Below are 24,277 nucleotides of genomic sequence, written 5' to 3'. Positions count from 1 at the left end.
AAAAAAATCCTTGCCTTCTAAGCTGCCTTAGTGCTTAAATCCTAATTCTATGTCCATATCTAAGAGATGCACTTCTAGTCAAACACCTGCACATGCGCCCGCACACACACACGGTGGCGGTAGCCGCCTTACTCTGGAAGGTTCCAAAGGAAAAAGACTCAGTACATGTAAAACACTTCTCCCTTTAAGGTCTAAGCAGACGGATGCATAGATTTAGTTTTGATCATTGTTAAAACACTCTCTTCCATTATTCTTTTACTATCTATGCTGTTTATTATTCTTTTTCCTCTGATTAAAAGAAAATACATTTAGAATAAAGAGAAAAGTAGTAAGAAGAAAACGTAAATTACTCCAAATCTTACCAATCAACATAACTACTTTCAGTTATTTCTCTATTTTTATGCAAATACATAAATATGCACCATCTGTTAAATACATGGAATTGCTGGTCTTTCATCATTTTTCTTTACCTAACATAAACACGTTCCTCCACTGCTACATGTTCTTCAAAGCATGGTGTTAAAGATGCCTTAGTCACTATGTTTGTGCTGTAACTTCACCAATTCATTACGGCTGTACATTTGTTTCTCCCCTAGTTTGTTATTATTATAAACAAAGCTATGGAGACTATCTTTGTACATAGCTATCGAGTACACCTCTGATTATGTACTTGAAACAAATTCCTAGAATTGGAATTTCTTGGTCAAAAAGATTTAATTTTTTTTCTTATTCATGACTCTCAGTCACTTATTTCTCATTTCTAAATACCATTTATGTCTTCATTAAAGGAAAAGTTTAATCATATTTATAACATTTCTAATCTTATAATTTTTAAGTTTTCAAATATTTGAAGAAATTTATATAAAAGTCAAAATCAAAGCCCTTTCTTCTTAAAACACACACACACACACACACACACACACACACACACACTCTCCTAACATATGCTCATTCAGAAAAACAAAGTCGGCAAGGTATTATCACTGCTGAGACAAGAAATATTTTATTCCAACTGAACACCGTACAAGAAATTTCGTCCTTTTAACCACTGGGTGTCCCCTGAAGTGTATGTTTAAAGTAAGACAGTTATTACCAGATCTATATAACAAACATTTCAGCAATGTCTCATCGCATAGCTGGTTTTTCAGTACGCGGGCCTCTCACTGTTGTGGCCTCTCCCGTTGTGGAGCACAGGCTCCGGACGCGCAGGCTCAGCGGCCACGGCTCACGGGCCCAGCCGCTCCGCGGCATGTGGGATCTTCCCAGACCGGGGCACGAACCCGTGTTCCCTGCATCGGCAGGCGGACTCTCAACCACTGCGCCACCAGGGAAGCCCCCCCCTCATTATTTTTTAAATGCATTATTTAAAAATTTAGCTATTCAGCTTTCTACTCGGCTTTCACTTTTCAGTGAAATAGATGTATGGTTTCAGACTTTACTGAGTCTACTCAGTGTTTTAAGAAAGTAAGCAGAGAAAAACGTAACAAAATTGTATTCAGAGAAGTAATTTTTATCCCAAGCACTAAGTGAAACCAAAATTGGAATGTGAATATGAGATCACTTTAACTCTCAGTTTCCTGTAAGTAAAGTGTTTTCTTTGAGACTGTATTTGCAGATTTCAGAGTGATATATTTCTGCAATGTACTAAAGTCCAAATAGTCTGCATCTTGAGCTCAAATTAGACCACTTAGGAGTAAGAGGCTTGATCTGCAAAAGAAAGAGAACAGGGGGGCCAACCTTAATGTGAAAAAGTAACCAGGAAGTCTACATTCTTAATGATTAAGATAAACATATGTTTAGAATTCACTCCAGAGTGCTTTCCAAATAATGTCTTTCTTATTTGATATTGTGATAAATGAATCAATTTACCTGTGAACATCTGGCAAACAATCCAAGAAATCTGTACCATGTGATGCCATCTTGGTCACACTTATCTCTTTTTGTGTAAATGAACACTGATTTCAACTTTTTTTTTTTTTTGCTTTATCTGATGTTTGCTATATAAATGCATGTACATTGGAAGAGAAGAACAGTCATCTATGCAGAATCTCCACTTACTCAGCACCCACTTACTCAATCCACTTAATCATAACAGGAACAGCTCCCAAGGGAACCTACAATACCGCAGTCTCCAAACAAGAAACTTTCCTCAGCCCTCACAATTCTAGAACTATTATCAGCCTAGACCCTTCTTCCAGCCTCCCCACAGATGACACTGCAACATCCACGTTCCCCCACCCCTTTAGTTGCTTCTTCTTTCACTTGTTCACTGGTTTCTCCTTCCTACATCCTCCATGCAGGCATTTATCAACGTTTGCTTTTAGTTTCTCTCTTCTCTCTCTACACTCTTTTCTTCGATAATTTCAACCAAGAATTTTGGCAGTGAGGGTTAGAAAGGAAGATGGAATGGGAGCTTGAGCAGTTTCAAAAGAAATATTTTTAAATAGTTTACGATGAGGAAGACTAAACCGGTAAGTAGTCTAAAGAGGAGTCATTAAATAAAGAGTAAAACGAATGAGGGGATAGTTGAAGGAACAAGGTCCTAGGAGAAGTGGGAAGAAATAGGGTTAGTACCAGCTCCCTGCAACCAAAGCCTCCCATGTGGTTCAATGATCCCTTGAAACTGCAGCACACTTGATGTGCTTCAGAGCCACCCTGTCCCCAGGACACGGTAAAGCAGAGTTAGCTAAGGGATGGGGTTGGTGGGTGGCATTTTAAAAATAAAGGAAAAAGGAAATGAGAAGAGGAAAAAAGGAAGAAAAGTTCATGTGTGCCAGGAACTGTGTTATGCACTCCATAAGAATTATGTGTGTTACTCAAAATGTGCTCAGAAGACCACCATCAGAAGATATGAGTCACCTGGGGTGACTGGTAAAAATACTGATTCCCTAATCCCATCTTGGACCTGATAAATTAGAATGTTTGGAGATGGGGTCCAGGAGTCTGAAATTCTCATACTATCTCCAGGTGATTCTTAGGCATGTTAAAACTTGAGAATCACTGCATCATCTCACATAATGTCCTAGAAGATGAGGGATAGAGAGTTTTTAATAATCTTTTATGACACTATATCAGTGCTCTACACATTTACTAAGCATTCTGTAATAATGCTGATTGGAACATAAAAGACTTTATGATGTCAACTTGCTGAGAGATTTTGATTTCAAAAATGAACTGTTTTTGGAAGGCCATAACAAGCTATTATGTACATTTGGTATATGATAAAATATTATTGACTTTATGACAGGAATCATACATATTCAGTCCTTAGATGACACAGGTATCTTGTTATGGGCACAATTTCAGGTTATCATCCCTTTCATCCCTTTTGAATCAGTCATTCCTGTATCTTTGAGAAGCTAATAAAGTCTAGAGATAAGACTGAAAAAATAAAAACTTTAAAACAGGATATTTCAGGACTCATATTTAATTGACTTGTCCATCAGGTTTCCAGGACTTATGACCTATTCTAAAGTCAATAAATTTAACTCCTATTCAATTCCTTTGATACTTTGTTAACTTTGATTCCAATTTCCTATGCTATAAGGGACACTCTTCAGAGACAGTTTTGGTGGGACCTATGATCTTAGGCAATTAGGCTCATTACTCCAAAGTGCAAGAATGAAGGGTATTTTATTGCTGCGTGATATAATGTTCATATATTTATATGTTCTTTTATAGAGGCAAAATGGCTAACTATTTTTATTAGCCACTCCCTACTACTTATATAACATTTTGTATATCACAGATTCTTAATTTAAAAGCACATTATTTTCATATTCTTTGTTAAAGAGGGACTGTACTTTCTAGCAATTGGTATACGTTTCTGGGTGTTACACAGAGTTGTTTTGAAACAAAAGGACTACTAAGCTTAATGAACTACCAAACTTCCTTCCTTTTTTAATGGGAAAGGCTTGGCAATATGTAGTGAACAAAAGAATTTGAGTCCTGGTTAGAAATCAATAAGGGGCTCACTTTTATTGCTAAACAAAGTTCTCTTCATTGCCTAGTAATAGTAATCATAAGGCCACACCAATAATAATAGTAGTAATAATAATAACAATAATAGCAGCTCGCATCTATATGGCACTTCGCGTGTCCCAGGCACTGTCCTGGACACTTCGTATGCTTGGTCTCATTGATCTTCACATTAACTTATGTAGAGGCTATTGTTATCTCCATGTTACACATGAGGAAGGTACCCTTAGTGAAGCAAAGTAACTGGCCCAAGAACACACAGCTAGGCAGTGGCAGAGCTGGGAGCAAGTCCATGCAGTGGGACTCTATAGAGTCTGCACTCAGCCACTACAATGTGCTACCTCCATGGGCACCATGGACTGGGTGGCAGGCTAACTGGATTAGGAGTGTGGCTCTTCAAAGCTTCCACAGCACGTGAGAAAGAAGATGCTCTCACTGTGGTCTCAGAATGGCAAAGCATTTTTCTCCTGAATTTTATAAACTACCCGCATTTTTCTCAGACTCAGAATTCAACCTGAATACATGTCTTAGGATAAATAGGCTATTTGAATGTCTACATAATGTCTGGTATTTTAACTGTAGGTTTTGAACTTAAATTCATGGATTGCTCTTGTAGACCCATTTGGTAAGCTCCACATAAGAAAAATACTAAATTCTAAATTGTAAGAATAAAAGAAAAAGAAACCGCATATGCACCGAAGCAGGAAAAACATACTTTCTAAAAATAAATATAAGGCTTCCACAGACATCTTCTCTATAGCACAAAAAGTCAGAAGACCATGGAGCAACAGGTACTGAACTTCAAGGGAACAGAACTGTTACCCAAAAATGTACAATTTTGTACTAATTTCTTGTGTGAAGCCAGCAGAAAAACATGCTTAGGATCCACACAGACACAGAAAATCACCATCTGTGTTCCTTCGCGGAAAAAAATTATCTTAAAAATATTCTAGTCAATGAAGAAATAAATCAAAATTTAGAACTAAACAATGGGGAAACTACAGTTGAAAAGGATTTTGGAACTTCCTTTAGTGAGTTTAGCCTTCCAGATCAGACACCCAGGGGATTCTGGATCTCTAGGTAAGCCAGGTGGGACTGCCCTTGGGGCACCTGTTCAGCTTTGCCTCCTTCTTGGCACTGGGACATGAACTTGTCCAGCCACAATCAACTCCCCACAGTTACAACAGACAAGAGATTGTAATAACCTATCACCTCTTAAAATAACATTTGCTGTGGCACTCTTCCAGAATTTGCTAAGGACGGCTATATCACTTGCTGTGGGAACACAGACCCAGCAAACTTCTTGAACAAAAAACACAGCACAAAATAATGACCAGATTAAATGCTATATTAAATGCCAAGGTACTTAAATACAATTATCTATGTATTTAAAATTCACACACAATGATGACTCTTTTTGATTGGAAAAGATTTCTCTATCACAAAGCACATTGTTTATCATTTTTAGTCTAGGCCCTGTTAGGGACATTCCTTTGTTATCTCAGCTTAAACATCATATATATACATAGAAAAAAGATGGAGGAAAATACTCAAAGATGGAAATAGTGGCCATCTCTCTAGGTACTAGAAGTCTAGATGGTAGTGTTTTTTCTTTAAAATTGTCAGTACTTTCTAAATTTTCTTCAATGGTTAAGTTTTAGCTGTATGATCATTAAAAAGTTACTAAAATCAGTAGAGTATATATAGTAATTATGAACACACAATATCATCACATTAATTTGAGAATACACAAAATTTCATAGCAGCAGTTATAATTTAAGTGGTAAGACTGGGTAATACTTTTGTTTTTTACAAGTACATATTACTTTTGTGATAAAAAAAAGACTAATTTCATCAAGAGAAAAAATGTTAGAAAGAAATTTTAAAATGTTGGAGTCATTTCAATACTTAAATTCATGCACTTTTGAAGGAGGAAAGGTAAACACTGAGGAAAAGAATGCCACCAACGCTATTATGGTAAAGAAAATTTATCACATATCTTTTCCTTTAAGGCACAATTTCAACTCTATTATCTCTTTCTTTATCCATAAAAATATATCCATTATGAAATTTGAAGTTCTTAAAACTGGCTCTGTGAAATCATGCCCATCATACGCTTTATTTTTTGTTTGTTGTTATTTATTTTTAACTTTTTATTATGAAATAATTTTACATTTATAGAAGAGTTGCAAAGCTAGTACAGAGATTTCCTGTATACCCTTTATCCAGCATCCCCTAATATAAATGTCCCATCATATGCTTTAAATTCCATTCCTTAGGACTTCACTGAAATATGTTGCTAAGATGCTTACACTCACCCAGTGTGGCCAGATGTGTCAGTCAAATACATTAAATAGATTTGATTGCAGGTTTGTGAAGGCTACTTTGTTCCACTGTATTTAAAGGTACTAATAAATGTTTTCATTTTTCTTTTCCTGCTCTCTAGTCATTTTGTCTTTGGCTTGTTAGTCCATGCAACTTTTGGTCTTACAATTCCTCTACATCTGAGAAGGACTTAACAAGTTCATAATGATTGTCATAAAAAACAAAAAAATAGGGCTTCCCTGGTGGCGCAGTGGTTGACAGTCCGCCTGCCGATGCAGGGGACACGGGTTCGTGCCCCGGTCCGGGGAAGATCCCGCATGCTGCGGAGCGGCTAGGCCCGTGAGCCATGGCTGCTGAGCCTGCGAGTCCGGAGCCTGTGCTCCGCAACGGGAGAGGCCACAACAGTGAGAGGACCATGTACCGCAAAAAAACCCAAAAAAACAAAAAAACAAAAAAAACAACAAAAAACATTCTCATAGACACTCAACTCCATCCTCAAGCATTTATATTGCAAATGCAATGTGACAAATGATATTTTAGTTGCAAGAGTCTATTAAAATTGCTGCAGACCTCCTAGGATCACTTAGTGGCTGTATAGGGGTCATACTCAAGACAAGTAAGAGCTATTTATGGTAGCAGGAGAAAAAGAGCTCTGAAATTCACACAGCTGCATTCACCCCCAGATATTTTTACATATGACAATATAATAATGGTTCTTGCCTAACCCTAATCATTTTTACTCCGGGTTAAATCTTCCTGAAGCCCTCCTCTACACCTTTTCTCTTGCATCTCCAAATGAAATGCAGCAGAACAATAAAGGGAGAAGGAAAAAACACTGAGAAGTACCCCTGAGCATAGAAAGTACATTTTCAAACTGACTTTGTTTCAAAGGCCCGAGTTTGTCCTTGGAAGCCTAACCAGTATGTTTGCATATGCTTGGGGACAACAAGTTATTCACCCTTTGGAGGCACACGCTAGTTTGAAAATGGATTACCAAAAACCCAAACTAAGCTTCTTAATCTTACTTCTTGTTCAACAGAGCAGTAGATGAGAAAATATTTGGGAGAAAGAATCAGTTTTGGGAAACCTTTCTCTGGTAATCTTAAGAGGATGGTAGCCAACCGTGGGTGGTAGGATAGGCAGATTACAAGTCCAGATTGCACATGGTTTTATAATCATGAACATAAAGGCTAAAATAATGCCTAATGTAGGATGGTTTCCTTGAATTGTCTCCAGGGCCATAGTATGTCATCAGTTACTTAACTGCACATGACATAAAGAATTAGAGATTCTTTAGAGACAGACCATATTGGAAATATAACTCGACTACCAAATTATCACACCCACACATCTGTCCACCCTATCAAATAGATCTGGGCAGAATTTGGTGAGATAATAAACAATCTTCAGTCTCAGACTATCTGAATCTCTGCAGTGATTTATGCCACAGGAGCAGGGCAAAGCCTCTATCTCCTCTCTTCTGCCAGCTGGGACGGAGCAGAACAGACCGATATGACCAGGCTCTGGCACAAGTGCAAGAGTTGTAAATCTGAATTTCTCAGAAGTGTTATGAAACAATGTCAGACTTGCCTGAATTGCTGATAAAGAAAAGAAAAATTCTTTCTTTCTTCTCTCAAGGTGGAAGTTCAGCCTTTCAGTTTCGAAAAACTGAAAGTACAGTCATCATACTGACACAGAAGTTTCAAATTCTCCCCTGGCTGCACTGATAACAGGACTACTTATCAGTTTTCCCAAGCCCTTTATAAATATGAAAATAAGGCATTTTATAGTCTGGATATATAAAAGACCTATCACCGGGCAAGCAGTTGTTGCCTAAACCAACAATGCCTGTACATTCAAGGCGTAATATTTAAGCTTCCACATAATAACATAATTGTTGAGAATAATCCTATAAGAACTAGGTCACTATCCACTTGATTGTACTGGAAAAGAAGATTTCATTTTTTGTGCAAATAGTTTAAACTTTATAAATATTAATAGAGAATAACATCTAAAAACATTATTTCCTAGTCTGGAGAATAAAGAGACACTATAGTTTTCAAACAGGAAACTATCTGATAGTTTGATAGATATCTGGGAATATATTTAAAGAGTAGGGTTGATGGGGAACTGAGTGATATTATATAGATTTTCATGCTAGTAAAAGGGGAAAAATGTGGTATTTTTTCCATGGAAAAAAATTTTAAATAATATAACCAAGTAGCAGGATAAAATCTTAATAAAAGTTTATTTTTACTTTGTAAAGAAATTTTGCCTTCCATGGGTACAAAACCTTACTGCAAATTTGCGTGGTAAGAAATAATCTAAAATATATTTTCATGGGTGTTGGTAATGGAAACAATAATAGACAGCTGTGGACAAAACCTTAGTGCAGAATTCATAGCAAGTTCTAGTCATAATGGCCTTCTTCATACTGAATATATTGAAATATATTGAATATTTCAAAACTGCAGCAAATAAGCAGAAAGAGGAGGTAGATTCTAGATTTCTGGAAACACGTTAATAATATAGAGAAAAATAAAATGATCACTTTTTGCTTTCTAAATTTCCAGCTACCTTTCAGGACCTGGCTCTTTTACAAACTGGAAATGATAGCAATTTCTACTGAATGAAGATGAATGTTCCATTGAGATTTAAAATGTGAAAAGCAGCAAAAGGAAGGCAAGCCCAGTACCCTTTTGGAGGATAGAACTTTCACATGACTCTTCCATGGAGACCAGGCCATGTTAACAGTGCACATAATGAGGCATCATTCAGTGAAAGAAGAAATTCACAGGCTCAAAGAAAACACATCTCAAAGTGAGGAGGTTTGGTTTTACAAGTATTTCCACAGAATGGATCCAAGTAAAAATAGTCCTTTTCTCTCCCTTTTGTTTATGAACCTGAATAACTGGTTTAATCTAGGTTATCACTGTCCTCCTTTCACAGTGACTCTCATAAAAAAAGATTTCCTGGGGCTTCCCTGGTGGCGCAGTGGTTGAGAGTCCGCCTGCCGATGCAGGGCACACGGGTTCGTGCCCCGGTCCGGGAGGATCCCGCGTGCCACTGAGCGGCTGGGCCCGTAGGCCATGGCCGCTGGGCCTGCACGTCCGGAGCCTGTGCTCCGCGGCGGGGGAGGCCACAGCAGTGAGGGGCCCGTGCACCGCAAAAAAAAAACCAAAACAACAAAAAAAGATTTCCTTTTCAACTATAGCATTTGGTTTCCCCTCCTACATGTTTCGTTCACCAAAACAAACAAACAAACAAACCAACAAAAAACAGTTAAGATTCACCAATTCCTACAGGGAAAACACCCTAAATAACTGAGTTCTATTCCTGAATGGAAACAACTTCTAGATGTTCCTCTCCAAGGAACACTTTATTTTTTAAATTTATTTTTAATGATTTCCACTTATAGTGTTAAATCAAATGGTAGTTAAAATTAAATTTACCAATATTCCAGTAGGAGATATTTGCTACCTCATTATTTACTTCAAGACAGAATTCACAATTTAAAAACAAGAGAAAATGAAAACCCAGTATTGTGGAAATTACCTCATCTGATCCTTTCTTTTCTCCTGACTTTGAAGGCGATCCACTGGTTTTTCCATCGGCATGCTATAAAAGTATTTAAAAAGATAACATTTAATAGAGGGAGGTGACACAAGATAATATAATAGTGACTTTAATCCCAAAGGGCTAAATATATAGACTGTAAAAACAAGGACCCCTTTCATCTTCCTACTGAGAATTGTTGATAATTCTATACCAACGTAGGTGGCCTTCAAAAATTAAGGGAAGCTACAGACATTCATTTGGGATGCAGAAAATCAGTCTGTAATTAACCAGACAGATCTGATGGTGATGCTAAGGTGGCATCTTGTCTCCTACAAAATGTCTCATGGAATTTTAAAGCCCAAATTGCCAGCATAAGAGACACCTGGTTCCTCATGGAGATGAGATGTCTGAGGACCATGGTGAGCCTAAGCCATTACTTAAGTCTCAGTTCAGCATGAACTCAAGGGAGGGCCACCCCTTATCAACCATCACTTTCAATGGCTCTTGGAAATTCTCTGGAGTTCTTTCTGTCTGAGTATTTACCAACACAGAAAGATAAATCCTGCATTGGAAAGACCATACCTGCAACTTTCATTAACTATGGCTTTAGAATTTCATTATGTTCTGAAACAGAATTATTTTTCTCACTAGAACACTGGTGATTAAAGGAAATATTTTTACGTGGTACGTGAAAGCTTCAAATAGCTCACATGTTCATTTGTTTTGATAAGATAAAAGAAGCCATGAAGATTATTGAATTTTTTTGAGAAATAAAAAAAAATCGTATGTTCCTGAAAAGAGGGTACAGAGAATTACTTCAGGGCTTCCCTGGTGGCGCAGTGGTTGGGAGTCCACCTGCCGATGGTGGGGACGCAGGTTCGTGCCCCGGTCCAGGAGGATCCCACGTGCCGCGGAGCGGCTGGGCCCATGAGCCATGGCCGCTAAGCCTGTGCGTCCGGAGCCTGTGCTCCGCAGCGGGAGAGGCCACAGCAGTGAGAGGCTCGCACACCGCAAAAAAATAAAAAAGAATTATTTCATTTCTTGCACATGTGGGATGTGCAAGAAAGCGGGAAAAGAAATCTAAATATAAGAAAATAAAAAGCTCACCATTGGGTTCGACCCCAATCACCTTTAGTTAAATCAAAACATAAAATCCCATTATGTTCTCTAGAGTTGAATCACAACCTGAATATGTAGGACACTTAAGTTATTCGAATTAAAAAGAATGGCAATAATAGTAATAGTAATAATTTTTATCATTCTTTATTATTTACAAGGCTCTTTCATATACTTTTATCTGATACAAAAAAAGAGGCTCATGTGATTTCATAGATTAAGAAAACTAAGAATAAAAGTCATGTGATGTGCTTTTAGTAAGGACATACACCTAGTAAATGAGAAAAGTTTGCAGAGCATGTTTTCTGACTTCAAATCTATTGTTTGTCACTATACTATGATAAATGAAATAAGATAATATTCCCTTTGATCATATAAACAGATATTTTTGTAAAAAAAAAGAAAAAGGCCAAGCAATATTAGACATGTGGGTGAAATCTTTCAATAGTTCTTTGCATAAAAAACTAGAAAGAAATCACTTTCATGAATGGAAAATTCTTCGCCAAACAAAAGCCTCTCATGGATTAGTGGGTAGATCCCACAGAAAAGCAGGGAGACTACAGCAGCTTGGTGAATGAAGCTCTCTGCAGGGCTCGTTTAACCCAGATATCCTAGTCAAGGGTTTGTCCACAGTTGAGAGCAATCGGTATTGAGTAATTAAGGGATCTTGAAAAAACAGGAGGCATTTAAAAGCCCACATATATATATCAGAGCTAGATGGTAATTGATAAGTTTTAGAATAATTGGTAAGCAAAAGATTCTTAAAGGCTAGAGTAGGTGGAAGAATTATTCAACATTTGGAGAGAGAATTTGAGAGGGATGGGTCTACAATGACGCAGATTTACCCAATCTGTCTCCTTCCAGAACTGGTAAATTTAGAACTGATATCACATTCGTTTCTTATCACCAATTCTATACCTTTTTCAGATTAGATATAGGTAATACCTAATAACAACAATATCCACTGAGCATACTGTTTTGAGTGCCTCATTTACTTGTAGGAAATATGATTATTCCATTTTACAAATGAGAAAACTTAAAGAGGCAACTGGCTCTCGTCTAGAGCAAGGCTCCATGCTCTCTGCAAGGTCCCACTCCGCTTCCTGCTCGTTGGCAAACATATATTATGATTTATTACCTTAAAGTAAACATGCAGACAGCCTTTTCTAAAATACAGGTAGATAGATGTTTTACTTAAAAACATTTATAAAGTTGTTTCCCGGTGGTGTTTCAAAATTGCAGTCCTCCAGGTTAACCAACATCATCAGTTATTTGCTTCCACTGAAATGCTCAAATCCCTCATAATTATGCAGTTTCCAAATAATAGTTTGAGAGTAATATATATATATATAGCAAATGCTTTTTAAAATGTTGAGATATAATGACAACATAAAAATTATATATTATAAGAATTGGTATTTTGTAATTTCAAAAGACATATTTGCTCTCAATAGAGTAAGCATAATGATATAATGACATAAAAATCACATAATGAAAGGGCAACATTTTTTAGGAGCTGTATGGATCATATTTTTCCAGTTTTTTTAATCTGGCTTTTTTATTATAAAAAATTTCTAAGATACAGAAAAGTTGAAAGAATAATACAATGAATGTCAATAGTCCCATCACTTAGATTCAACAACTATTAACTATTGTTGCCGTATGTTGCCATATCTGCTTATATTATGGACAAAGATCTACCTATATTTGTATATGTACCTGCATTTGAAAGTAAATTGCAGATATCCTGAAACTTTACCCCTAAACATTTCATCAAGCATCTCCTTAATTTGAGGACTTTTTCTTACATAACTACAATACATCATCACTCCAACAAAACTCTAACAGAATTAATAAGAATCACCTTATACCATTCAATATCCAGTAAATAGCAACTTTATAAATGAATCATTGCCTTGACCATTTCTTGGGGCTTATTCAATATTCAGGAGTCTATTAATGATATAAAATCAGTTATAGCTTTTCACTGAAATTCAAGGTGACTGATTTTTAAATTCATGGAATAACTGAGTACTTTCCACATACTTTCCATTCTGCTGGTGAAATGAAATGTTTGGGAATGATATATGTCAAATTTGATCCAGCATAGGAACCTGCCGCAAGTCTTTCAAAGAGTGAAGACAGAAAACTTCGTCTACTACTACTACACATAGCTGGTGGGTAGGGAAGAGGTGAGAGAAACATGGAGAAGCGAAGGAGTGATAGGTTGGGAACTGAACCACAAACCTGAAAAATTTGGGAAGGACTTTTCTGTAAGAGGGGAAAGAAACTAACATGTTCTAAGCATCTCCTTTGTGCTAAGCCCAGTGCTGGGCATTTCCCCTATGTGGTCTCCTTTACTGCCACAGAAATTCTAGGGACACACCGGCAGCTCGTTTTATGGGTAAAGAAATAAGGATCTGAAAGGTAAGATCCTCCTCAGTCACATTATGTAACAGGATTATAAGTCTGTGGGCCAGAGACCAGGCTAGTTAAAAGCTAGCTAAAAACTTCTGATGCCCATCAAGAAAGTCTCAATCCAATGCTATAAAAGAGAAAACAATGCCCCAAATCAACAAAACCTTCCTATTCTAAAACTGGTTTGTTTTTATAAAATTAATCAGACACACAACGCTTATAAGTTTCATTCTGTATTAGAAGCTGGAGAGGAGGTAAAGACAGGAAGTGCAAGATACCAGCCCTAAGGCAGGAAACATTTCATTGGGAGGATAAGGCCCCAGAAGACAGGAAACACTGGAGCCAAGATGAAGATAGATGAAGGAATCGAGTTCAGAGGCAGGGAAAATATCAGATAAAAGTTTTGCTATCTTGCCTAAAAAGGAATAATTTTCCAAACTGTTTCCACCTCCTGGCATCACTACATATTTGGTAAGTACAGCTGTCCTTTGTCCTCATTCTAGAAGATAGCATTAATATGCATAAAATTTTCTGCCATAGCAAACTCATAAACCTGTCAGGAAATCAACAGGAGCAAGGAGCAGTAAAGTTTGGAGCTTTGCTCTCACCCAGCTAAGGCTTTGTGCCAGCGCCAGTCTTCCACTCTGGAGCATTTGCGGCACCCTCCCCATCGTTACCTAGATACACCCTGATACATGCACAGACAAGGGTATACATCACAGGATAAGATAAAAATCAAACTTCTACACATATTAAAAAAGAAAGAAGACAGACAAGAAATGAGCTTCTGCAAATCCAAGCTCAGCTATGAAAGAGCACCAACAGCTAGTGTGCTTCTGAAATGCCTCTGCTTAATTTTTTTCAAAAAAGGTACTGAGTTTCTTTTAGGGGGTGACAAAAACATTGTAAAATTAAATTGAGGTGATGTTTGGACCACCCTGTGAATATACTAAAAAATACTGAATTGTATGTTTTAATGGATATTTTATGAATTATGTCTGAATAAAGCTGTTTAAGAAAACAGGAAAGGTTATTTGAAAACAGCTTGAAGATTTTCCTTCTGCAACTTGGAGAATGCCAATAGAGGTCAATATTTGCATGTCCAGTGATAGCTGTGGCAAAATCACGAAGTAATGAAATCTTGGTGCCCTCCGGACTCTAGTGCACACAGCTCAGCTCCCTCACTGCTCCACCGCTGCACACAGAGATAAAGGCTTGTCAGGGAAGGGGGTGGGTGGGTTGCTTCCTAAGGATCAGAAAGCCTTCATTTAGCTTCGGGTCTAATCTTTCAGTGCAGGTCACAAGCGCCCAGAGCACTTTTGGAAACACTCAGACCAGAGTCCAGGGATTTAGATTTAGTTTGTCCAGGGGGAGCGTGGGCACAGATATATTTTCCTAAACTTCCCCAGTTGATTCTAATATGCAGCTAGGATTGGAAACCACTGTTTGGAGAGGAGATCTGTGGGCACCACAACAGGAAGTGGAGGTTTCTGCTCCTCCAATCACCCCACTGAGTCGGCACCCATGGGAGCTTCCCCAGGTCAGGCAGGCCAGGGCAGCTCGGGGCCTCCTGGGTAAACCGACTGCTCAATGCAGGAACCCACTCTCTTGTGTTCAACCCAACATGTCCTGACTAGCCCTATTAATGGCACACCATACCTTCATATTGCATATTAGTCTCTAGCTTCTTAGTAAAGCAAACAAGTTAGCACTTTATTGTATACGCTCCTGCTTACTGATTACTTCATAAATGTATATTTTGCCTTTTCAACCAGATGGTAAATTTTTTAAAAAATATTTATTTATTTTATTACTTATTTATTTGGTTGAGCTGGGTCTTAGCTGTGGCAGGTGGGCTCCTTAGTTGCAGCTCGCTGGCTCCTTAGTTGCGGTAGTTGGGCTCCTTAGTTGTGGCATGCGAACTCTTAGTTGCCCCCTGCGTTGGGAGCGTGGAGTCCTAACCACTGCGCTACCAGGGAAGTCCCCAGATGGTAAACTATATATTTTTTTTTTCTAGTCCTGTGGTGGGGATGTGACAAATAATTCATAACTGAATGACTGCATTTCCACAAACCTCTAAAAGTTCCCTGAGAAGTACATTCATTCTTTTCAGGTTAGTAAACAAGATAAAAGATTTTAAAAGTTGAAAAAAATAGCTTAAAAAATTAAGAGACAATGTGCAAATTGGTATTTCCTGCAAAATCCCTTAAAATCTATTTTTGTATGTATTCTGCTTTCTGAAACAAGACTGTTCAGCACACAGAAGGCCCAAGTTGTAAAGCTGATTTTGCTTTAAGACAGTCTCCCTGGTGTAGATGTGGACCTGTTTGCCCTCAGGTGGATTCCTTGCCCTGATCCTGGTCAGTTGGTGTAGCAGGGATGTGTACTGGCTCCCTCTAGTAGGGTCTCCTGCAGGATGGGCCAGCAGTGCTTTCAGCTTCTGCAGGGTGATCCTGGTTCTCCCTCTTTCTTTCCAGTCTAGAAATGGTAGCAGCTTCCCGAGATTTCTAATCTCTGCTTTGCCTCATCCACCCCAGTTGGCTTCCCAGCCTCTCTGTTACCTGGGTAACCAACTCCCTGCATTCCATTCCCTGACAAACTCTAATAAGACAGAAGGAGTGTGGGTCTGAAAGGCTATGTGACCTTCAGCAAATAATTTAAACTTTCCGTTTTCTCCTTGTAAAATGGAGGTAATGGTGTCCACCCCAGGGGCTGGCTTACTTATGAAACAAGCTGATATTAATGAGGAGCCTGGCCCATTGCCTCGTTCATTTTAAGAATACAATAAAAGTTATTCCACTCCCTTCTTTTTCTCTGGCATCAATCTGATTGTGGTTAATTATGAGACAATAAAATGAATATGAGAAGTAAGCAAAGGTTTAAGGTTTCATTTTCTAAGGCTGTAAATAATACAGCAGAGAAGTTAGTGTTTTACTTTTCATAAGTACAGAGGAACCAGATTCATCTGATAACTTTGTTTAGTACTTTGCCTATCTCATGACACTGTATTATATCAGTCTCATATTTCCATATTACAAATAAGGAAACAAAGTACACAGGGAATAGATAATTCATTTTGCAAACAACATATACCAAGCTGGTCACAGGGATAACGTTAAATGTGCAATTCCTATGCTACAAAATACTTCATCAGGGTGTGTGCATATGTGTGTGTGTGTTGGTGGGTCTGGGAGTTGGATAGATAAAGCAAGATAGGCACAATGTTAATAATTATAGAAGGTGATGGGTACATGAGGAGTACATTATATTATTCTCTCTTCTGTGATAAAAAGTTAAAATTTTTTTTGAATCTTATCTCAGGAGTATGTACCTCCCTGGAGTCACACAAAGGGAATATCCTAGCCATTTTACTTGTTTTTAATACTGAAAACCCCAAACTAATGGAGAAGGCTAGTGTCAGAGGAAGAGTTCATTTACTAAAAAAAAATCAGTGTGGGCTAAGTGTTGTGGGGAGAATAATTATTTTAAAAAAGTAAGTAAATGAAAGGTGTGATACACATGATATCTTTCTTCTTCTCTAGAAACATTTGTTATCAAACCATAGAAATATAGGATAACCTTCTTTGGGCTTCTCATAAAAGAAGACACATATTAAGGATTAACTGCATAACTATAATTCTGAAATCCCCATATTTCACCTGAACTCCATACACTTCTCTCTAATATTCCAACATTCTGGTGGATATGCCCAGGTGGCAGGGTAAGGGCACACCCTCTTTCTGTCCAGTTTTCAGAAGTAGAATTGACTGCCTTTCTGCCATGTTTAGCTTAGGGGGTCCACATGCAGTAAGGCTGTCTGAACTTCCTCTAAGTCAAAGATGATGCCATGAGAATTTCAATAGTTACTTTGCTGCTTTTAGAGTAGTCATTAGGATGTGCTTGTGATTTTTATCTATGAAAAACGCAAGAAAAAACCAGAAACGTACTATCAGCACTATTTTTGTGTCCACAGCACACAGTACAAAACCTGACACATAGTAGGTGGACAATAAGCAACTGTGAACATCGTTGGCCTTTACCAAATCATTTCTGTGTTCTATAAGTTCCCCACAGTCAGAATGAGTTCCATAAATTTTACGAAAACTCTAACCACAAACCCTTTTTCTTCTTGGGTTAAATGACTCTCCCATCTGAGGAGGTACTTACATAAAAGGTACTCATTGGATGGAGTTATTTTACATTTTTCTTAACTGAAAGACACTTGATTTTTTTCCCTTTATGGTAGCTGTAAAGCTTTCTGGGTAATTTTTTATGAGATAACTTGAAGAACAGAGCTTTAGAATCACATTAATAGGATTTCAATCCTTAAAACAATTTAAAGAGAGGATTCTGGGACGATGGTGCAGTAGGAGGCACCAGGAATCCATCTTCCCATCTAGATGAAAATCTCCCTGGCAGAATGTGTCTGATATAACTATTTTGAAATTCTGGAGTCTATCAAAGACTTGCAACTTCCAGGGGAAGGTTTAAATGGTAAGTTTTGGTTAATTTCCATCAATTTCAGCTCAGCTCGGCAGCAGCTGCCCATTTCCCATTCCCAACTCACAGCAAGCAGTTGTGCATTAGAGCATGCAGCTTGGAACCAGAAAGGCAAAAAGGACTCTGTCCTCCAAATACTGGGGATCTGTATTCTGATCACTGATTGCTCATGCCCAGGGAAAGTGCAGGATCAGAAAAGACCTGAGAAGCTCTTAAGTGTACACTTGTGGCTGAAAAAAACAACACAAAAACAGCCTATGACAATCAAAAACAAAACAAAGCAAAACAAAACAGCAAACCCCGGGGAAGGAGGAGAATTTGATTCCCAAAGCTTTCATATTATTAGATTCAAATGTCCAGTTTTAAACCTAAAATATCACAAGGCATGCAAAGAAACAGAGAATTATTGCCCATTCAATGGGAAAAACAAACAAACAAACAAAAAACAGAAACTGTCCTTGAGAAAGAGCAGATGGCAGATATACTAGATAAAAACTTTAAAACAACTGTCTTAAAGATGCTCAAAGAACTAAAGGTAGTGTGGAGAAAGTCAAGAAAACAATGTAAAAACAAAATAGATATATCAATAAAAAGATAAATAACCTAAAAAGAAACCAAAAAAATAAAAAACAATTCTAGAGCAGAGAAGTACAATAACTGAAATGAAAAATTCACTAGAGGGATTCAAAGGCAGATTTGAGCAGGCTGAAGAAAGAATCAGTGAACTTAAAGATAGGACAATTGAAATTATTGAGTCTGAGGAACAGAAAGAAAAATGATTAAAGAAAAGTATATAGAGCCTACAGGACCTGAGGGATACCATCAAGTAGACTAACCTACACATTGAGAGAGTTCCAAAAAAATGAAGAAAGAGAAAAAGATTTTTTAAGAAATAATGACCTAAAACTTTCCAAATTTGATGAAAAACATAAACAACCAAGAAGTTCAACAAACTCCAAGTAGGATGAACTCAAAATTCACATGGAGACAAGTTACAATCAAACTATTGGAACGACAAAGAGAGAATCTTGAAAGCAGCAATAAAAAATGACTTATCACATATAAGGGATACTCAATAAGATTGTAAACAGATTTCTCATCAGAGATGCTGGAGGTCAGAAGGCAGTGGGACAAGTGTTGGCGAGTATATGAAGATATTGGAACCCTTGTGTACTGAGGATAGGAAGGTAAAATGGTACAACTACTGTGGAAAACAGTAAGGTGGTTCCTCAAAAAATAGCTATACCAGGAAGTAACCTGAGTGTGCCTTGAAAGATGAATGGATAAGCAAATATATATATATATTTCAGCCATTTTAAAAGGATGAAAATTTTGACATATGCTTTAACATGGATGAATCTTGAGGGCATCTGCTGTACAACATTGTACCTATAGTCAACAACAATGTACCATAAACTTAAAAATTGGTTAAGAGGGTAGATCTCATGTTAAATGTTCTTACGATACAATAAAAAAATGATAAGGAACACAGATACTTGAATACAGTCCTATGTATTCAAATGTAAATATGTAAATTGAATGAAAATTTATTGTTTAATGGGTATAGAGTTTCAGTTTTGCAAGATTAAAATAGTTCTGGAGCTAGATGGTAGTGATGGTTGTACAAGAATTCTGAATGTATTTAATTCCACAGAACTTTACACTCACAAATGGTTAAGATGGTAAATTTTAAGTTATGTGTATTTTACCACAATAAAAAATTTTAAAAACATCAAGGAAAAAATAGAATAAACATGTGTTGCTTAGAGAAATCTAGTATGTCAGTGAGACAGCCTACTCAGAACTAATTTCCCACCAGTTCACCTTGGAATATCAACTAGCCACCCACTGTTTCCACCACCAGCAAGCTACATCATTCTTTAAAAAGTACCTGTAGAATATAATTAACTTTCTGGGGAAGTATCAAAATGATTAAAGAATAATGTCATCAGGTATACTCTTAATTTAAGTCTTATTTGCAATGGGAAGCAAACCAATTCAGAAACTGTGAAACGAAAGAGGACAGTTGGGGCTTCCCTGGTGGTGCAGTGGTTGCGAGTCCGCCTGCCGATGCCGTGCCCCGGTCCGGGAGGATCGCGCATGCAGCGGAGCGGATGGGCCCGTGAGCCATGGCCGCTGAGCCTGCACGTCTGGAGCCTGTGCTCCGCAACAGGAGAGGCCACAACAGTGAGAGGCCCGCGTACCGCAAACAAAAACCCAAAAAACAAAAGAGGACAGTTGTGTGACCTCCATTCTCCCAGCACCCTAAAGCCTGTGCCCTTTTTGCAGAATATGTAATTTGCTTTCATTACTCCTAAAAGTCACTGCAGTCAAGTGGTCTGTCCTGCCAGGGAAGGCTTGTGACACTTTTCCCAGGCTGGCCACAATGATGGGGCCTTCCAAATGACTTGCGCTCCTTGATCACGCTGCCACTGGACCGACAGGTCTAATTAGGCTAAGAAACACCTTTAATTAACATGGACTACTAGAGTCAACTTTTGACTCAGGAATGTGATTACCGGTGTCAGCCAACCAAATTTACCCTCTTTCATGCTTCATCATTACCAAGCCCATCAGATGTTCTTGAAATCTAGCTTTGTAAGTTTTTTTTTTCTTTTTTTTTTTACTAAAACCACATCGTTCTTCAAAAGATAAGATCAATAATATTGATGGTATTCAATGGGGAAATATGCATTGTAATGTTTCATTGACTGGCTTTATAGGTGGCAGTCCCTTAAACAAAACACATCATAGATACATCTTTCAATTATTTTATCTTATTCTGCCTAAATTTTTAAAGTTAGGTCATTGCATTCATAATCTTTTTCAGTAAAGGATCCCAGTAAAAATATTTTAATAACAGGATTTACCAAAAGCATGACATATGTAATATATATAATACATACATACATATATTATATATAGTATGCTTTTGTATAAAACTTTTGTATTAATAAATTGTATAAATATTATCTATAATAGTATATAATACTATAAATTATGTATATATATATATGTTATAAATTGGCTCCATATATCTCTAGGGGATTATGGATGGGCTTTTGTGTGTGTGTATGTATATTTTGTTGTGGGAAAATGGTGCACAAACTTTCATTTAATTCTCAAAATGGGCTGTGGTCATCACCTCACAGCCATCAAATGAAAATGGTTAGAAACCGATGTCTAGAGCTATACTGTCCTAATACTGTAGCCATTAGCCACTCAACGCCTATTGAGCACTTGAAACGTGTCAAGTGTGAACTGAGATGCACTCTAAGTATAAAATACACACTGGATTTTGAAGAATCAACATGAAAAAGAAAGTGTCCATATCCCGATGATTTGCACATTGATTGCATGTGAAATAATAACATTTGGGATATAGCGGGTTAAATAAAATATGCTATTAGCATGAATTTCACCTGTCAGCTAATGTGACTAGTAGAAAATTTTAAATTACATATGTGGCTCACACTATATTTCTATTGTACAGCACTGGTTTGGGAAAAGTCAAAGCTTGGTCACAGGCAGGTTGCTGATTCTAGGAGGTTCCTACTAGCAGAAAAAAAAAAATTAGAATAGTTCCAACATTGGATTATAAGAGAGGTTTTAGCAAAAAATGTCAGACTATGCCTAAACATAACAGGGTTAAAAACAGATTTAAACTATTTTCATCCAGATATTCCAGCATAATTTACTTTAGAGAATCATGAATTTGGAAGAAGACTGATGTTAACTCTAAACCATCCATATTTGCAGATAATTCATGTGATGCATTTTGATAAGAATCTTAGAAGAATAATGATTCAAAGCAAACTTTTGCTTTTAGCACACCAATAAGATGCTACATTTAAAAAACCCAGAAAATGTAGTAGGAAGCATTCATGAAGAAACATCTCAAGGGAAACTGGAATTTCCAATCATTAAAGGTATATGGGGCACTGTTGGTGGGAATGTAAATTGATACAGCCACTATGGAGAACAGTATGGAAGTTCCTTAAAAAACTAAAAATAGAATTATCATATGATCCAGCAATCCCACTACTGGGCATTTACCCAGAGAGAACCATAATTCAAAAAGACACATGCACCCCAATGTTCATTGCAGCACTATTTACAATAGCCAGGTCATGGAAGCAACCTAAATGCCCATTGACAGATGAATGGATAAAGAAGATGTGGTACATATATACAATGGAATATTACTCTGCCATAAAAAGGAACAAAATTGGGTCATTTGTTGAGATGTGGATGGATCTAGAGACTGTCATACAGAGTGAAGTAAGTCAGAAAGAGAAAAACAAATATTGTATATTAACGCACGTATGTGGAACCTAGAAAAACGGTACAGATGAACCGGTTTGCAGGGGGGAAGTTGAGACACAGCTGTAGAGAACAAATGTATGGACACCAAGCTGGGAAAGCCACAGGGGGGTGGCAATGGTGGTGTGATGAATTGGGTGATTGGGATTGACATGTATACACTGATGTGTATAAAATTGATGACTAATAAGAACCTGCTGTATAAAAAAATAAATAAAATTCAAAAAAAAGGTATACGGGTATGGTACTTTGATTCATGAATGTAAATAGTCTTCACCAACCCTTATGTGGTACCTATTATAACCCACATTTTATAGATGTGGAAACAGGTTCAAAAAGGTTGACTCATTGCCCTTTGAGAACAAGAACTCGGTCTTGTTTTCCACTTCGAGGCTAGTACTGGGTCTGCCACTTGGTAGGTGCTCAGTGAATGGCCATTGGCTGAAAAGGGACATTTTACTGATTCCAACACAACGTTTCTCTCTAAATACTGTCTGATTCCAACACGATGTTTCTCTCTAAATACTGTCTTATTACAACACCCTTGCTTTTCCCAATACTACATGCCGAGAGAGGTGTACTTTAACTATTTTTTAAAGTTCTCACCATAAATCAATGGGATATAAATATTTTTATTCTTTCTGTCAATAAAATTTGTGTATTTTTTTTTTTTTTTTGGAAAGCATCGTAATGTTAAATCATGCTTCCTGGAGGTTCAAAACATTACAAGTACCAGCTTGACTGGATATCACATCTAGTTGGTTGGACAAGCATTCAATGCACTAAACAAACGGAACATCTCTGTCCCTCATCCAAGTAATAAAGTACAGAGCAGTGGGCTCTCTCTCGCTGTCTCTCTCTCCCTCTTTCTCATTCTCAACAAGGGTCTTGATCTCGATTGCTTCTGCTCCTTGGAGTTTTGGATTTTCTCCTTGAACCCAATCCCAGCTGCCTCTTCTTTGCGCTGGAGAATGCACGTCCAACAACATGCCTCTAAAAGTTTTGAGATTTACTTATGACTTAAAAACAAATACTAGATCTGAGCTCTTTCGATCTGCGCTTTTTCGATCTGAGTCTGAGTTCATCCAGGAATCCGCGTCCAAGGGCGGAATTCCTCCAGCAACAATTCCTGCTCCATTCAACTCATGAGCGTGAGCTGAGTCTGGTGCGTCTGCTCACACCGACTTGCACGTCGGGGCTCGCTCGCACATACCACCGCAGGGTGGGTCTCAGCCCCTCCCGGAGCCTAAACTGAAGGTCTGAGAGGACGTCGCACCTGGTCCCTACCCCTTCCCCGCCAAATCCTGCACAATAACCTCTCCTGCACGCCCAGAAAAGCAAAGCCCACTCCGTTTCCGGTCCTTCCCAGGCACGATCGCTCCAGTTTACCGTCATGTACCACCAGCTTGCGAATGCCATGGCGACAACCGATTTGCTCTGAGTCGCGCAGCGGAGAACCCGGCGAGGACACGGGGTGCAGCGCAGCAGGGGCCGGGCTCGCACTCCACCAGCCCCGGACCTGGCTGGCGCTGAGCTTTTCAAACCCCACAGCTGTCAGCGGGGGAGGCACCTGGGCGGGGCCTACATCGGCCCTGCCCGGCCGGGTTGACCCCGCCCCGCCCAATTTGGCGCAAGGCTGGTTAGGGCAGAAGTGTTATTTTACCAGGCAGCCACGCCCTGCAGCCCGGACTTTACGCGGAAGACCCGACTTTTAGTTGAACTACCCCACCCAGTTCGGGGTCCCGAATGAAATGTATTACCCTTTTATCCTCAACCGCCTTTCACCCCAGTCTCATCAATCAACTTTTCCCAACGCAGGCCAACTCCAATCTGGCTTGCTCCATGTCCAATACACTTGGCCCAGGCCCGGCAGTACCCAGCCACCTCCCGTCACCTGCCCAGAGGCAGGTTCTGAGTCTTAAGTCCTTCTCAGGCTCGGGAGGGGGCGCACGGGGCAGCAGGCCAGGCAGGCTACCGCAAGGAGGCGGCCCACGGCTCCGGGGCCGGGGTCCTCCCCGCGCTCAGCCCTGCGGCTCCGGCACAAGTGCCACTCACCTCC

At 38.5% G+C, this 24,277-nt stretch overlaps 1 protein-coding gene across 3 annotated transcripts in view; it reads right to left on the bottom strand.

The window, feature by feature from the left end:
• CAST (calpastatin) overlaps positions 1 to 24,277 on the bottom strand; it is a 122,289-nt gene that overhangs the window by 97,513 nt on the left and 499 nt on the right. Inside the window, exons 1-2 of one of the 3 annotated variants that reach the window (XM_024737670.1) lie at positions 23,608 to 23,744; positions 9,859 to 9,921 (exon numbers count right to left, since the gene is read on the bottom strand). In XM_024737670.1, coding sequence (XP_024593438.1) covers positions 9,859 to 9,921; positions 23,608 to 23,637 — 93 coding nt within the window. In that variant the 5' untranslated portion in view covers positions 23,638 to 23,744. Of the gene's footprint in view, positions 1 to 9,858; positions 9,922 to 23,607; positions 23,745 to 24,277 lie in introns of those variants that run through there. The other 2 variants (XM_024737671.1, XM_024737676.1) reach the window with 2 other exon arrangements.

Source organism: Neophocaena asiaeorientalis, unplaced genomic scaffold (genome assembly GCF_003031525.2).
Source record: "Neophocaena asiaeorientalis asiaeorientalis breed wild unplaced genomic scaffold, Neophocaena_asiaeorientalis_V1.1 scaffold573, whole genome shotgun sequence".
In the NCBI taxonomy this organism is placed as follows: Eukaryota; Metazoa; Chordata; class Mammalia; order Artiodactyla; family Phocoenidae; genus Neophocaena; species Neophocaena asiaeorientalis.
This window is presented reverse-complemented; position numbering and strand designations above follow the sequence as displayed.